Genomic DNA, 16,734 nt, shown 5'->3' with positions numbered 1-16,734 from the left:
AAAACTAATGCACAGTAAACAAGGAGCAAAGAAGGAAAAACCCAAAGGAAACAAAGAAAAAGAAAAGACCAGGTTTGATGTGAATGTCAGTAGACAGTGGGCGTAGCAGAACCACATGAATGTAATGGAAGGAGTAACAAGTTTTGCAGCTTTGCTCCCATAGTGGATTTCAAATCAAAATTCAATTTATGATAGATGTTTACACTCGTCTGTGTGAAAAAGAAAATCACACAATAAAAGAGCAGAACCTGCTCTAACAGATTGAGTTTGAAGAATTGCAGCCCTGCCTGTTCAACCGCTAAGCTAATGACATCTGGTTAAGTCATGTGAAAGGAATGAACCACAGAACTCTGGATTGGCAATGAATCAGTTATTCAGGAAGTAAATGCTTTTGTTTCATATTTCACTGACGTGTCATAAGCTCAGAGGAACAGATATAAAACCTGAATAAATTAGTGGCATCATACAAGAACAGGGAGCAGTCACCCGAAGCAGCTGCTTTCACATTAGACCATTGCTCAGGGTAAGTGCATTGCTTCATATATAGTCCATATACAGGGAGTGCAAGTGTTTCTAATTGTATCTATAAAACAGATTATTGCTATTTATTTATGTTATTTTTGCTCATGATTTTTTCTTTTCTTTTCTTTTTTATGAAATGCAGTTTAAGAAATTGTTTAGTTTTTTTTTTTGTTCTAGTCATGTTACAGAAAAACAGAACCAGTATCTTTAATAGTATTTTAAAAGTGAATAATTATCAGTAACAGGATTAGATTTCATAATCAGGGCAAATAAGTGTAGTGTTATAGTTAATGATAGCAGTTGAGGGTTTTGGTGATGTTAATTCTTTCTTTTTAGCATTGACCAACATAGTCCAAAACAGCAGCACAAATTAGTTTTGATTTTCGAAAAGCAAACTGAATTGCAAATAGCCTAAATAAGGAAAAGGTTAACATGTGCTTAAAACTAATATAAATATATCTATAGATTTGAAAGTACATTAATATGTTTGTTGTTTTGTTGTTGTTTATTGCTGTGTAAATACTTGTACTGTCAAATACTACAGGTTCAAGAGCCAGCCACAATGGGTAACAAACAAATCTTTAAAGCTTTATTGACATTTATAGGTAAGTTACTCCTTTATTAAAAAATAAAATAAAATACAAATACAAAAGAAAGCTTTATAAAAAGCCTTTATTGTTGTGATTTTTGCATACAGTGGTAATAAAGCTTGTGAGCACAGCAGTTACTGCCACAACAACTGGAGTTCCAACAACATCTGGAAATTCGACTACTAGCACTACAACACCAATGATGACTGCATCTACAAACACAAACACAGCAAATGTTACAAACACCACACCTACAACAAACACATCTGCGGTGCCTACAACAGTTTCAACTACACCTGTAAACACTGCAACACCAATGATGACTGCACCTACAAACACAACGACTCCTACAACAACCACACCTTTAATCAGTAAGCAATATTTCATGTTATTGTTCTTGAAAGTCACAATACCTTAACACTGTTTGTTCAAATAGGCTTGTTTTTTTGTTGTTGTTTTTTTGGCATTTACAGTGGCTTCAAACACAGCTGTGAGTGCTACAACACCAATGATGACTACAGTTACAAACACAATCACAGCAAATGTTACAAACATCACACCTACAACAAACACATCTGCGGTGCCTACAACAGCTTCAACTACACCTGTAAACACTGCAACACCAATGATGACTGCACCTACAAACACAACGACTCCTACAACAACCACACCTTTAATCAGTAAGCAATATTTCATGTTATTGTTCTTGAAAGTCACAATACCTTAACACTGTTTGTTCAAATAGGCTTGTTTTTTTGTTGTTGTTTTTTTGGCATTTACAGTGGCTTCAAACACAGCTGTGAGTGCTACAACACCAATGATGACTACAGTTACAAACACAATCACAGCAAATGTTACAAACATCACACCTACAACAAACACATCTGCGGTGCCTACAACAGCTTCAACTACACCTGTAAACACTGCAACACCAATGATGACTGCACCTACAAACACAAACACAACGACTCCTACAACCACCACACCTGTAACAACTACAACAGCTGAACCAGTTACAGGACTACTGTTGACATTCACCTCAAATGAAAACTTCACACCAGCCTTGGCGGATTCTAACTCTCCACAATTTGCAAGTCGAAGCACGCTTGTAGAGACAGCTGTAAGTATCCTTTTGAAGTTTCATACCCAAACATATGCATGCACATACACACATAACTTTAAAAAAAAAAGTAATTTTAGTGTGACATTACATGTACCTCTATATGATTGCATAGAGTAAGCAAGAGACAATTGGAATTATTCACATGATTACAGCAGTATAAACAAATGTGCATGCACATATAACTTTGTATTACTGGATCATGTTTTAAATTTGAATGCTTTTGAAAAGTCCTGCAAATTGGTATGCTTTTATTAGCATTTCTGTGTTGTTGAGTTTTTTCAAAGATTAAAAATATTTAGTTAAAAAAGAAACAGATTCAATATGTAACCAAAGAAACTGAAATTCTATGAATTGTAAACAAACTTGGCAAATGACTTATTGCAGCGTAAATGCAATGTTTGCTTTGGAAAATAAAGAAGCACAAACCCTAAAAATATAGCACATATATTCCGAGATTATTTTGTTTTTCTGCAGCTTACACCTTTTTACAAGGCAGCATTTAAATCATTCCGGTCACTGAGAGTGACTTCATTCAGGTAATTCCCTTTTTATATACAGATTAATTTTTAACAGTATGTGTCATACAGTAATGAAAATAAAACAATATTTTTGGTTATTCATTTTGCAGGAATGGATCAATTATCAGTGACATAAGGATTGAGTTTGGATCTTCAGCTGTGCCGAATACAACTGATATTGCAAATGTTTTGATCAATTCAGCCTCAAATATAACAGCCTTCAACATTACCACAAACTCTGTGGTTGTCCGTGAAATAGGTAAGCAATATTTCATGTTATTATACTTTAAACTCACAATATCTTAAAACTTTTTGTTAAACCATCGGCTTGTTTTCTTTTCTTGGCATTTAACAGTAGCTTCAACTACAACTGTGAGCGCTACAACACCAATGATGACTGCAGTTACAAATGCAATCACAGCAAATGTTACAAACACCACACCTATTACAAATACATCTGCGGTGCCTACAACAGCTTCAACTACACCTGTAAACACTGCAACGACAATGAATACTACAAACACAACCACAACCACAATGACTCCTACAACCACTACACCTGTAACAATTACAACAGCTGAGCCAGTAACAGAAGTAAAGCTTACATTCACCTCAAATGAAACATTCACACAAGACTTGGCGAATTCTACATCTACAGCATTTAGAAATCGAAGGACGCTCATAGAAACAACAGTAAGTATCCATCTTAAAATGTCATACCCAAACATATGCATATTATTAAAAAAAAGAAAACACGAGCTATTATAGTATTGCAGTATATGTGCATAATGATAGATTTCTTTGTATTTTTCATCTTCTTTACAAATATTTAGAATTTTCTTTTGAAATACAAGTGTAGTAAATTTCCCATCATAGTTTGGAACCTGATTGGATAGTGAAAATTAGAAACATTTGCATGATCTTCACAGTAAAAACAAATGTGCAAACAAATTTAATTTTCTATGTTAAAAAATGTGAGTGCTTCTGACAAGTCCTGTCTGCTTTTATCAGTAAAATGAAAAGGGAAATGGATTCAATATGTGACCATCGAAATGGAAATTGTATGAACAGTTGATAAAATTATATATTATTGCATAAAGTTACATATTGCATTATAATTCAGTGTTTGTTTTGGAAAATAAATAAATGCAAAACCTAACAATATAGCACATGTATTCAGAGAATATTTTGTGTTTTTGCAGCTTACACCGTTTTATAAAAAACGATTGAACTCATTCCGGTCACTGACAGTGACTTTATTCAGGTAATTCCTGTTTTATATACGGATGGAAATTTACAAATGCAACAATAATAACAACAACAACAATAATAATATTAATACAATTATGAAAATAACACAATATTTTTATTTATTCATTTTGCAGAAGTGGATCAATTATCAATGAAATGAACATTGGATTTCCATCTTCAGGGGTCCCTAATATAACTGACATTGGAATTGTTTTAATCAATGCTGCCTCAAACATAACAGCCTTCAACATTGACCCTACCAGTGTTGTTGTCAATGGCACAAGTAAGCAATTTTTAATGCAATCATATTAAAAAGGAATTGCAATATCTTAGAACCATTTGTTAAAGACTTTTCTCCCCCTTCCCATTTACAGAGGTAAATAGTGGAGTGATCCACAAGAGCAGTCTACTCACTGCATCCTGTATGGTGCTGCTGTCATGGCTCATGTCAGGCCACCAATAACATGTCCTGATGCTCTTGTGGAATTCCTTTTGGAAATGTCTGCTGTGATTGGCTATGAAAAAGGGACGTTGTTCACATTGAAAATCCAAGAGGACCTTCTGGTAAAGTGCAAAGAATGGCTTCGCAAGAATTAGATACTAAATTGGGTAACACACACAATAATAATGAAGCATATTTTTAAAAATGCATCTACTTCATCATGATTGCATATTTAAGTAGGAGATGGAATCCCATCTATGATGGGAATAACTTTATCCACTGAAAGGGTAATGTGTGTAACGTGTGTCATTAATGAGTAATACCCTATGAAATCGGGAGAAGAATTTGTGATATGTAATCGTCACACTCCTCGTCACCGCACTGCTCCTCCATCAAATGGACAGTTTGACTGACTGTGGCATTCCTGAAACATAAGCTATGTGAATAACGCCCTGTATGATTACCCAATCATGTTTCATATGTTTAAATCGTGTGATAGTGTGTGCAACTTTGCATTTATTTTGTATAATTATAATACAGCATAGTAATAATAAAAAATACAAGTAGGTTACGCAAATTAGGAATAAAAAACCCCCAAAATGTATAGACTACATCAATGTAATAATTCCTTTTTCCTTCTAAAGAAAAAATCTGTCATGATATACTGAAACTGCTTGCATTAAACAAATTGAAGATTTATACAGAGAATTGAGCTCTGTTTCTCTTTATTTAAACTCTACTCAGTACTGTCAGTGTTGTTCAGGATGATAAAGATAAAACATACACCCAAAAGTATTCAGACATGTAATGCTGCTTTGTAGATTACTATTGATTATTGACTTCAGGGCCTTCTATTAGTTGCCTTAAATCGCTTAGTTAAGGGCAACTGTAGAGCAAAAACAAGCACAAACACAAGGCTATCTTTTTTTGGATGGGGCAAGAAGACCACTCATGATATCAAGTGAACTGCAGAGGTACCATGTATGGAACGCCAGGACTGCCATAATGAATTAATTAAATACACCATTAAATAATTAATTAAATGTGTCAATAATTAATTAAAATTGGAATTAATTAATTAAATAAATAGTTATGGCACATGTAATTAATTAATTATTCACACATTTAATTATTTATTTATGTATTTCACATTTTAATTAATTATTGACACATTTAATTAATTATTTATGTATTTCACATTTTAATTAATTATTGACACATTTAATTAATTATTGACACATTTAATTAATTATTTAATGATATATTTATTTATTTCATTTTGGCAGTCCTGGCGCCTGGCTCTCATCATGAAATAATTTTATCTGTCAGCCTCACCCATCAAACTCAGGGGGCGGGGTTAACGCTGCCCATGCAGCTTCTCTAACATTTGATTGGTTGCCGTGCAAAGTAAGTCAAAACAGGTCGATCCTAGATAATCAATTGCTTGTGTAGACTTGGGGCAGTCAGGTATCCCAGAATGCAGATCAAATCACAGGCAGCAATGGTGGTGGTGTAGTTTTAAAATACCCCGTTTTTCTGTCACCAGCTACACTTTTAACAGTGTTTTAGCCGCGAATGTCGCGCCGTATGTCTGGTCAGGTTGTCAACATAGAACATGTTTGCAAAAGTGCTCAGATGTTTTCAGAGATTTCACTAGCTCTGCTAACAATTAGCATGCAGAGTGCACGCAGGGGGTTACGTTAACCGGTTTGTTTACATATTCCACTCTCCGTGTTCCACATGTTGCATTCGCAGATTCTCATTTCCACCGAACGATCGTCTCTTTCCGCCTGGTCTTGTGTCTCTGTGCTTCTGTAACATAAAGAACGAGCTGACATTTTTCTCACGAAACCAGCGATCAGCTCAACAGACCCTCAGTTTACCTGCATGCATCCTCCTCCTCATCTGTCAGCTGTTTAACACCTGCTGCTAATTCAAGAAACACGCCTACGTTACCTGGTGATAGTCACAGTTTAACTGGGCAGCCGGTGCTCGATATAAAGCAATGTCAGCGCATTTTTCTGCACAAGATAAGTTAATATAGTGTTTTCCCCGAGCGCAGAGCTGCTGGAGCTTGTTTCCTTACAGAGCACTTTATAGGCGAACAGCTTCATCAGCGGCTGATGTCCAATCACCGGCACACAGCTTTGAAACCTCAGCTGAGTTTTAGCTCTCAGTGGTTAAACGCTGGACTTCATTCACTCAGGTTCTGTCTGTTGGGTCACGTTTACTTCGCTGTTTTATTTACAACTGAGCAAATCGGTTTGGCTGAGGTTAAAGTTACGTTTCATAACTGCATAGTTTCACAGACGTTTAATGGTTCACTGGCACATGTGTTAGACTGAACTATCATCTAAATATCATCTGTTTTTTAATAGTTATTCAACTGTATTCTAAGCACCAGCTGTCTGTTAGAATGTGATTTTTTTTCTCTCTCTGTTGGCAGAGGTATAAAAATGCGCAGGAAAATCTGACATGCATGGCGAACTTCACCGACGATATTTAGGGAGGAATAAACACACATCAAACATAAATGAACCATTTGCCTGTCTCCATAATTGAGAGCATCAATTTTACATGTATGATCTTAAAACAGGACACAGCCACTATACGTGCTGGCCTCATATCAAATGTGAAGGCAGACTGAGTCTATGTTTGACATTTAAACAGCAGCGAGTCTGCAGCTGAGGGAATACAAACTCAAATTGTCGGAACAGGTTTGCTCGTTTCTTGGATTCATTTGGTGATTTATTAAATGTATAACTGTTATTCTAATCTGCTGCTGAGTCTCTTACACTTTTCTTTATGCTGTATATTTTCACGTCTCTGGAATAGTTGGCAGTTAGATAGTCAGCTGGGAAACTTTGTGTTAACTCATGGAGCTGAGGATATCGTGGATATGCTGACCTCGCTCCGTGGTGTACAGGGCCGTTTACCCTCATGATTAATATTCACTATAAAAATATTAGCCGAACATCATGAAGTCTGTATGTGTTTCATAGTGTCGAACAACCTTTGTACAGTTAAAGCCAGCAGTTACTACATGACAGAAACACCAACGTTATCTCTTTTATGTGTTTATACACAGGTCACGCTGATTACTGAACAAAAACCCAAAGATCAGATGTTAAACAGATTTATTTGCTCTCTCTCCTCCTTAAACATTTTTTTAATGTTAGTTATAATTCAGAATTGGCGACTGAAACACGTAGGACACATAAGAACTTCAGGAAATAAAACACCGATAAATATAACCTCAGTAAAAGAAGTCAGCGGGGGTTACTACAGCTGTGTACCGGGGCCTGCGCTTTGTCGGTGGGATTGCTTGCGAGGCGAGCGGGTCTATCCCACGCTTTGCCGTGAGACTGGGCAGACATCTCCGACATCATCGAAGCACTTTTGCAAAGAGGCTGTATCTTGACAAACCGACCAGACACATGAAGATTAAACCACTACATTCTCGGCTAAAAAAATATTAAAACGGTATTTGGTGACACACAAACAGGGTTTTTCAAAGTTCAGTTCTGTTAGCTTCCACGTGCCGGTTGTTGTGTGCTAGAAACAATGGCCACCAGGCAAAAGCAATGGTTTTGACTCGATCAGCGTTAACCCCGCCCCCTGAGTTTGATGGGTGAGGCTGACAGATAAAATTATTTCATGATGAGAGCCAGGCGCCAGGACTGCCAAAATGAAATAAATAAATATATCATTAAATAATTAATTAAATGTGTCAATAATTATTTAAATATGTCAATAATTAATTAAAATGCGAAATACATAAATAATTAATTAAATGTGTGAATAATTAATTAATTACATGTGTCAATAATTAATTAAAATGTGAAACACATAAATAATTAATTAAATGTGTCAATAATTAATTAATTACATGTGCCATAACTATTTATTTAATTAATTAATTCCAATTTTAATTAATTATTGACATATTTAATTAATTATTTAATGGTGTATTTAATTAATTCATTATGGCAGTCCTGGCGTTCCATAACAATGAAGTATGTTGTAAAAAAGCAAAAAAGGGAAGATTAGTAACTGAGAACAGAGAACTTCGCTCTACAGCGAGGGGGTCAGAAACAGTCATTTTCATTTTATGATGATATGTATATATATTTTTTCCCATTTTTTAAGAGAGAAATGGGACATCTAAATCATGATCAAACTAAAGAAAAGTCAAGAAATGGCATGAAAGACCACTGAAGAGATCAATATGATTTAAAAATTAAACATGCAGATAAACTTAAAGTGTACTTTTTAATGGTGGGAGACAAGTAGTACCAGCAGTATGAAGTCCTTGAGGCAAAAACAACAAGGAACCCAAATGGCATGGGAACACACAAAGGTAACAAACAGACACCTTCATAAACACATAGCACAAAGACAAGGCCCTGACTAAACTGTGTTTCATTACTCTAATTATCCTTCAGTCCCACTGAGAACTCATTAGGGAAATAAATAACAAACTAAAATAGTAAATAAATTACTGGAACACCACAAACTTAACACCAGAGAATAGACTTGAGCAAATCCCTGCATGTGAGGTGCCGTGGCAGGTAGGATTGGACCCAAATGCAGGACACAGCATGGACAGGAATAACTCAAAAGATTCCCTGAAAAACCTTCAGTTAGTCCAAAATGCTGCATTGAGACTACTGACAGTGACTAGAAAGAGAGAGCATATTTCACTGATTCTGGCTTCTTTCACTGGGTCATTGTTAAATCCAGACATGAATTTAAAATTCTTTTTCCTCACATACATCTTAAATAATCACTCGCTATATTATCTTAAAGTCCTCATAGTACCATATCACTCCATTAGAGCACTCTCAGACTGCTGGCTTACTTGTGGTAAGTTATTTAAAATTAGAATGGAAGGCAGAGCCCGGCCTCTCTTCTGTGGTACTAACCCCAAGTTTGGATTAGAGAGAGTGAGGGAGAGAGACACCCTCTACTTTTAAGGTTGGGCTTAAAACTTTCCTTTTTGATAAAGCACATTGTTACAGCTGGATCAGGGGACCCTTCCATTATTTACAATGCTATAGGCCTAGGCTGCTGGGTTTCCCATGATGCATTTTCCTTCTTTTACTTGGTATGTATTTATACAGCTCTTTGCATCTAATTTCTTTGCATTAGTTAATATTAGCCTCTGGCTCTGTACCACAGTGTGTCTTTGTTCTGTGTCACTCCCCTCACCCCCAACTGGTCATGGTAGAGGAGGTTTCTTCCTGTTAAAAGAGGGTTTTTGCTTCCCACTTCCCACCAAGACCTTGCTCACAGGGGGTTTGATTGTTGGAATTTTTGCTGTATTACTGTAGGGTCTGCCTTACAACATGAAGCTCCTTTAAGCTTGAATTAAAATTGTATTGAATGGAATCACTCTTGATCTACTGATCTATTGTGGTGAAAAGAGAGCTGAATGTAAAAGTGACGCTGATGATTTAGTGGTCAGTCTCTGTTCCTACCTTCATCTATACTGATGAGCGCTGGTTGGTGACCAAAAGAATGAGATTGGAAAAACAAGTGGCAGAAATTAGTTCCTTTCTTTTAATGGCTGAGCTCTCCCTAAGAGATGTGGTGAAGACCTAGGCCATTCGAAAAGGCCTAAGACTAGAGAGGTTGTTCCTCTCATCAAAAGGAGCCGTATGAGGTGGTTCAGGCATCTGATTAGGATGCCTCCTAGGTGAGGTCTTCTGGGGACGTCCTACCAAGAGAAGGCACCAGGCAGATTCAGGACTCACAAGAACATCTTTGGGTCCCCCCCACCCCAGATAAGCTGGAAGAGGTTGCTGGGGTGAGGGAAATCTGAGCTTTTCTTCTCAGACTGCTAGTCCTGCCACCCGAACACTGATAACTGGCAAAAAATGGATGGATGGCACTTTGGATCTTTGGATCACTTTGAATCTTTATGCCTCTTACCAGATCAAAGCCTACTGACCTCATTCTTAAGTGGTTTTCTTAAGTCTCCACGAATGAACAAAATCATAAGGTTTACCATTGATATCGCCATGATGTTTGGCCTTAGGTCCTCAGTACTCTTGGGGGCTGCCAATGGCCCGGTTGTCCTGGATACATCTCTGTCTACCCCTGGCTTCTGGGGAGCTTCTTGTGGTTATTGTGTGGTTATTGTGGCTTTCCACCGTCATTTTCAGGTGCACACACATACACCTTTACTCTAAGATGACAATTGATGACTCCACCATTTGTAAGTGTTAGTGATGTATTTTACAGTAACAAAGTTGTGGTAGTTTCTAGTAGTTCAAGACATTATTAGCTAATAAAACATCATCTGTACACAAATATATATGTTAATCCATTTTTGAAAAAGTGGTTCCAGTCACTGTCACAACAACGTCACTGACACCAACTGCCAATTGCACTATGACAACAACTGCTGCCCCTTCAAAACCAGCATCAGTAACTGTGAGAGCTATGACCGCCAATACAATGACAACAGAAAAAACTATTCAAACAACAACTGCAGTAACTGTGACACCTGCTGCTACAACTAATACTTCAGCAACAACTGTACTTGAACCGGCAAATTTTGTGACTACTATGGCACAAGCTTCTACAGCAACCACCATGATGTTATACACACCTACAACAACAATAGTGGAAAATGCAACAAATGCAACACTTCCTTCTTCCTTCTTCTAGTGCAGAAACAACAATCACTGTGAGAACGACAACAACTATCGAAGCACATATATCTGCTCCTTATATGAATATTACGAGTTCATCTGCTTATATTACTATTAAACATGGTTCAATGCAGTTTGCCTTTGTTTTGAAAATGTAAAATGTAAATTGTGATGCTGGTGAAGCAGTTAGTTGTAGTTCTAACATATTACAGTCCTTTTTCTTATCTGATGAACAAAAGATTTAAATTGCACAGTATTTTAAAATTGCTCATTGAAACAAACTTCCTTGAAACGTAATCCAACATTGAAATTGAATTTTAGCAAGCTTCACTACCTGTTGACCCGAAATGGATTCAGTATTTAAATAGATTTGCATGACTTACAAATAACTACTTTGAATAACAGCTCAAGGTTAGAATTATTTATATTTATTATCACTAACAAAGAAGTTCTTTTGTGATACAAAGTTCACCACTGACTCATAGAACAAAAGAAGGGTGTATGGTAATGGACAAAGCCAATATATATTGACAGGCAGTATATTTGTTCTTCATTAAGGTCCTTCAGCTTTTCGATTCAACATATCCATGTGGACTGTTGCATAAGGTAAAAGGGTTGCAATATAGACATATCATAGATAAACATCAGATGCGAATCAGTAACTTTTCAATATATATTCTCATTTCAGGTAAGTAAATTTCTTATTATTTCACATATTTAAGAAAATTACTTATTTAGAGTTGGGCCGCAATCTAGAAACTCCCAAATTTTGCTCTCTTTGCATGAGATTATCAACTGATATTGATGTTTCTATGATACAACTTATATATATTCATATATGTGCAATCTAGCATGAAAGTTTTTGTGTTCTTCGTTTTTGTGATCAAGAATTTCATGTTAAAAGGATTTTATGTGATCTCCTGAGAATAAATGAGCAGCCAGTTTATTAGTATTTATTTTATTTAAATAAATACATTATGTGAGTTATAGATTAAAATTTGATGTGTTGAATTGTTTTCACATGGTGAATAAATGTACTGTTTAATTTTACAGGTTAAATGGAAAGCAGAATGATTGTTAAATGGTTTATATCTATGTTCTTGATTTTAATGGGTAAGATGGCGGCATATACAAACATAGCAACAATCATTCCTGTGATATTCCTGTGATTTTTCATTTACATCTAACACCTATACAGGAACAATGTCCATTTTTACGCCAATGACAATTACAGGAGCTGCAACCACAACCACAGAAGCTCCAACAACAGCTTCAACTATCACTGCAGCACCAACAACAACTATAACAGCAGCTCCAACAACAACATCTGCTCCCACAACTACCACCACAGCTACAACTACCACAGTAGTGCCCACAACAACATCTGCTCCAACAACTACCACAGCAGCTCCAACAACAACATCTCCTTCCACAACTACCACCACAGCTACAACTACCACAGTAGGGCCCACAACAACATCTGCTCCAACAACTGCCACAGCAGCTCCAACAACAACATCCGCTCCCACAACTACCGCCACAGCTACAACTACCACAGTAGTACCCACAACAACATCTGCTCCAACAACTACCACAGCAGCTCCAACAACAACATCTCCTTCCACAACTACCACCACAGCTACAACTACCACAGTAGTGCCCACAACAACATCTGCTCCAACAACTACCACAGCAGCTCCAACAACAACATCCGCTCCCACAACTACCGCCACAGCTACAACTACCACAGTAGTACCCACAACAACATCTGCTCCAACAACTAACACAGCAGCTCCAACAACAAAATCCGCTCCCACAACTACCGTCACAGCTACAACTACCACAGCAGCTCCAACAACAACATCTGCTCCCACAACTACCGCCACAGCTACAACTACCACAGTAGTGCCCACAACAACGTCTGCTCCCACAACTACCACCACAGCTACAACTACCACAGTAGTGCCCACAACAACAACTGCTCCAACAACTGCCACAGCAGCTCCAACAACAACATCCGCTCCCACAACTACCGCCACAGCTACAACTACCACAGTAGTACCAACAACAACGTCTGCTCCCACAACTACCACCACAGCTACAACTACCACAGTAGTGCCCACAACAACAACTGCTCCAACAACTGCCACAGCAGCTCCAACAACAACATCCGCTCCCACAACTACCGCCACAGCTACAACTACCACAGTAGTGCCCACAACAACATCTGCTCCAACAACTAACACAGCAGCTCCAACAACAAAATCCGCTCCCACAACTACCGTCACAGCTACAACTACCACAGCAGTTCCAACAACAACATCTGCTCCCACAACTACCGCCACAGCTACAACTACCACAGTAGTGCCCACAACAACGTCTGCTCCCACAACTACCACCACAGCTACAACTACCACAGTAGTGCCCACAACAACAACTGCTCCAACAACTGCCACAGCAGCTCCAACAACAACATCCGCTCCCACAACTACCGCCACAGCTACAACTACCACAGTAGTACCAACAACAACGTCTGCTCCCACAACTACCACCACAGCTACAACTACCACAGTAGTGCCCACAACAACAACTGCTCCAACAACTGCCACAGCAGCTCCAACAACAACATCCGCTCCCACAACTACCGCCACAGCTACAACTACCACAGTAGTGCCCACAACAACATCTGCTCCAACAACTACCACAGCAGCTCCAACAACAACATCCGCTCCCACAACTACCGCCACAGCTACAACTACCACAGTAGTACCCACAACAACATCTGCTCCAACAACTACCACAGCAGCTCCAACAACAACATCTCCTTCCACAACTACCGCCACAGCTACAACTACCACAGTAGTGCCCACAACAACATCTGCTCCAACAACTACCACAGCAGCTCCAACAACAACATCCGCTCCCACAACTACCGCCACAGCTACAACTACCACAGTAGTACCAACAACAACGTCTGCTCCCACAACTACCACCACAGCTACAACTACTATAGTAGTACCCACAACAACATCTGCTCCAACAACTACCACAGCAGTTCCAACAAATACCACAGCACCTCCAACAACCGCTCTAAGTAGTCCCACACCTGCTCTAACTAACACAACAACAGGAAAAACAACCACATCTGCAGCCACAACCACCGGACCTCTGACAATTAGATATGTTGTTTTCAGATCCATTCAAAGCAATTTTACAGCAGACTTGTTGAATTCATCATCTGAAGTTTTTCAAACTCGATCTTCATCAATAAAGGTGCAGGTAAGTCTTTCTTTTCCCCAAGAATCTATAAAGTTAGTGTACAAGAGTTTATCTGATCATTAAGGTAATGCAAATATTCAAATACATATTTCTTCTCATTTTTTTCACGTGAAGGTGGTAAAAAATTACAACTTAATTTATATAGAATAAGTGCAAAGTCTTAGGAAAAAATGCAAAAATTCCCATGAGAACTAAGTGCCAGGACAACTGTCCTGAATGAATGAATGAGAATTTCAAACTACAGCTACATGACAAATTGATGCAAGGCATCAGGCCACTATATGGTGCTAAAAGTACTTCAATATGCTTTTGAACTGATTGTTCACTGCATTTTTTAAAGGCACATGCAGCTCCAGCAGAAACGTGTTTTAAGTACTTCAAACACAGCTCTCACTGTCAGCTCACACTGAACAAAATTCCCTAATTCATGAGGGTTCACTAAAGGAAGAACAATGCAGAATGGACTTCTAAGCATTTGTCATTGACGTTGAAGGCAAAGTCGTGTTCTTATCTAATAGAAAGAAGAAAGAATTCTGTTTAAAGAATATAGTTTACATTTTTTTAAACCCTAAATACTCAGACAAGTACAAGAATTTGACTGATTAAGAGCAGGAACAAGTCAAGAGGAGAACTTTTGCTACCAAGGTTATAAAACTTGGAAAACCTTTTTGCCAAGCTTTACACATCCAGGGATGGATAATTCATCCAGCGGTGTTTAGCTCATTTACCTACAGTCTTTTTTACTTGAAGTCAGTATTATTGCTGGATTTTTTTTCTCCTCTCAAAGGAGACAAGCTCTTAAACTTTGTTAAGAGTGGCCTTAAGGCTTGTTCTCACTGAATATGTCTTCATATTTGAACAAAGATTTTCAGTGATGAAGTTTAATGAATCCAGATACAGATTCTCTTTCACTCACCTGTCTACTGTCTTTCGCATCTTCACCTCATGTATTGAACCTGAGTTTATAGCACTTATTCCACCAAACACACTAAATTTATCTCACCGAATAAGGAAGAATCACTGCAAAACTGCACGCAGTAATTTAACTACTTAAATTTAAAATGGTAGCTTGGTGGTAAGCACTGTTATTTCACGGCAAAAAGGTCCTGAGTTTGAATCTTGGGTCTTTCTGTGTGGAAATTGCATGTTTTCTCCATTTTAACATGAGTTTTCTCCAGGTGCTCTGGCATCCTCCCACAGAAAGACATGTTAGTGCAATTAGATTAACTGGTGATTCTTAATTGCCCATACTGTGCATCTTGAAATGATTCACAGCACTTGACTTGTTCCATTTTATTTGTCATTTTACGGCCTTATTCCAAAATGGATTATATTCATTTTCACCTCAAAATTCTACACACATTACAAAACTTTATTGACAGTCTTTGCCATGACATTTGTGAATATGAGCGTGAATGGTTGTCAGTCTCTGTCTGTGTTAGCTCTGTGATCTACCAGAGCTACTCTCTGTAAGGGTCAAGACCTCAGCTTTTTCCTTTAAATAATCTTCTGTTAATGTATTTTAACATATAATATATATCACGTACACAAACAGATAAATGTGATTTTAAGAAAATCTGCTTTGTGTCTGTAGATTGAACCTGCTTACAAAAACTCGTTCCCTTCTTCCTTTGTCTCCTTGGCTGTTGTGAGCTTCAGGTAATTTCAGTATTTTGACATATACTGTTAAGAGCACTGACCTAATGCCCTAAATATTCAAAACTATCCTTTTTGTCTCTGCATTTACAGGCAAGGATCAGTCATCAACACCATAGAACTTAAGTTTGTAAACTCATCTGCTCCAAATTACACTGAAATTAGAAATGTTTTGATCAGTACAGCATCAAACGTGACAGGCTTTGACATCGAAAGGGCCTCCATCACTGTCAGTGCCACATGTGAGTAACATTTCGTGATGTTTGATCAAAAAGTCTCAAAGTTTTTAGAAGGACTTAGTTAAATGTTTTATGTCCATTTTGTCCTCATTTTAAATCTACCACAGTGATCCCAACAACAAACACAACAACATCAGGGACTACAGCTACTCCAACAACTATCACAATTACAAAAGCTCCGACTGCACCTGTCCAAGTTTTTCTGTTTCTACAGTTCCTTGAACCATATGTACCTGAACTCACAGACCCCACCAGCAGTGTATATCAAGATCGCAAAATACGAGTTGAAGAGACGGTGAGTAATATTTCAACTTAATATATCTTTTAATGACTGACACTTTATCTAGAGAACAAATCTGAAATCATACATTTTATTTCATTTGAATAGGCATTTTTAGACAATGTAATTTTGAAGTTGTTTCACCATGTTTAAATTTTCTTTTTGTGTTAATTTT

The 16,734-nt window shown here is 37.6% G+C and overlaps 1 protein-coding gene across 1 annotated transcript; it reads left to right on the top strand.

Annotated features, from left to right (window-relative positions):
- The first annotated feature begins 1,078 nt into the window (after positions 1 to 1,078).
- Positions 1,079 to 4,515, top strand: LOC146636622 (uncharacterized). The gene is made up of 10 exons (XM_085349607.1): positions 1,079 to 1,127; positions 1,220 to 1,483; positions 1,586 to 1,792; positions 1,895 to 2,232; positions 2,710 to 2,771; positions 2,864 to 3,012; positions 3,109 to 3,446; positions 3,956 to 4,017; positions 4,139 to 4,287; positions 4,379 to 4,515. The coding sequence occupies exons 1-10, from the start codon at positions 1,085 to 1,087 to the stop codon at positions 4,465 to 4,467; spliced, it is 1,701 nt and encodes a 566-aa protein (XP_085205733.1). The 5' UTR covers positions 1,079 to 1,084; the 3' UTR covers positions 4,468 to 4,515.
- The last annotated feature ends 12,219 nt before the right edge of the window (positions 4,516 to 16,734 follow it).

Source organism: Diplotaxodon limnothrissa, linkage group LG3 (assembly GCF_057381915.1).
Source record: "Diplotaxodon limnothrissa isolate DT_005_m linkage group LG3, D_limnothrissa_male_GT1.1, whole genome shotgun sequence".
Lineage (NCBI taxonomy): Eukaryota > Metazoa > Chordata > Actinopteri > Cichliformes > Cichlidae > Diplotaxodon > Diplotaxodon limnothrissa.
This window is presented reverse-complemented; position numbering and strand designations above follow the sequence as displayed.

Bases quoted from the DNA above. Each gene is read 5' to 3' on its own strand.
- LOC146636622 (XM_085349607.1), top strand. From the start codon at position 1,085: ATGGGTAACAAACAAATCTTTAAAGCTTTATTGACATTTATAG. The intron at 1,128-1,219 runs GTAAGTTACTCC...TTTTGCATACAG, and splicing joins AGCTTTATTGACATTTATAG to TGGTAATAAAGCTTGTGAGC. The intron at 2,772-2,863 runs GTAATTCCCTTT...TTCATTTTGCAG, and splicing joins CTGAGAGTGACTTCATTCAG to GAATGGATCAATTATCAGTG.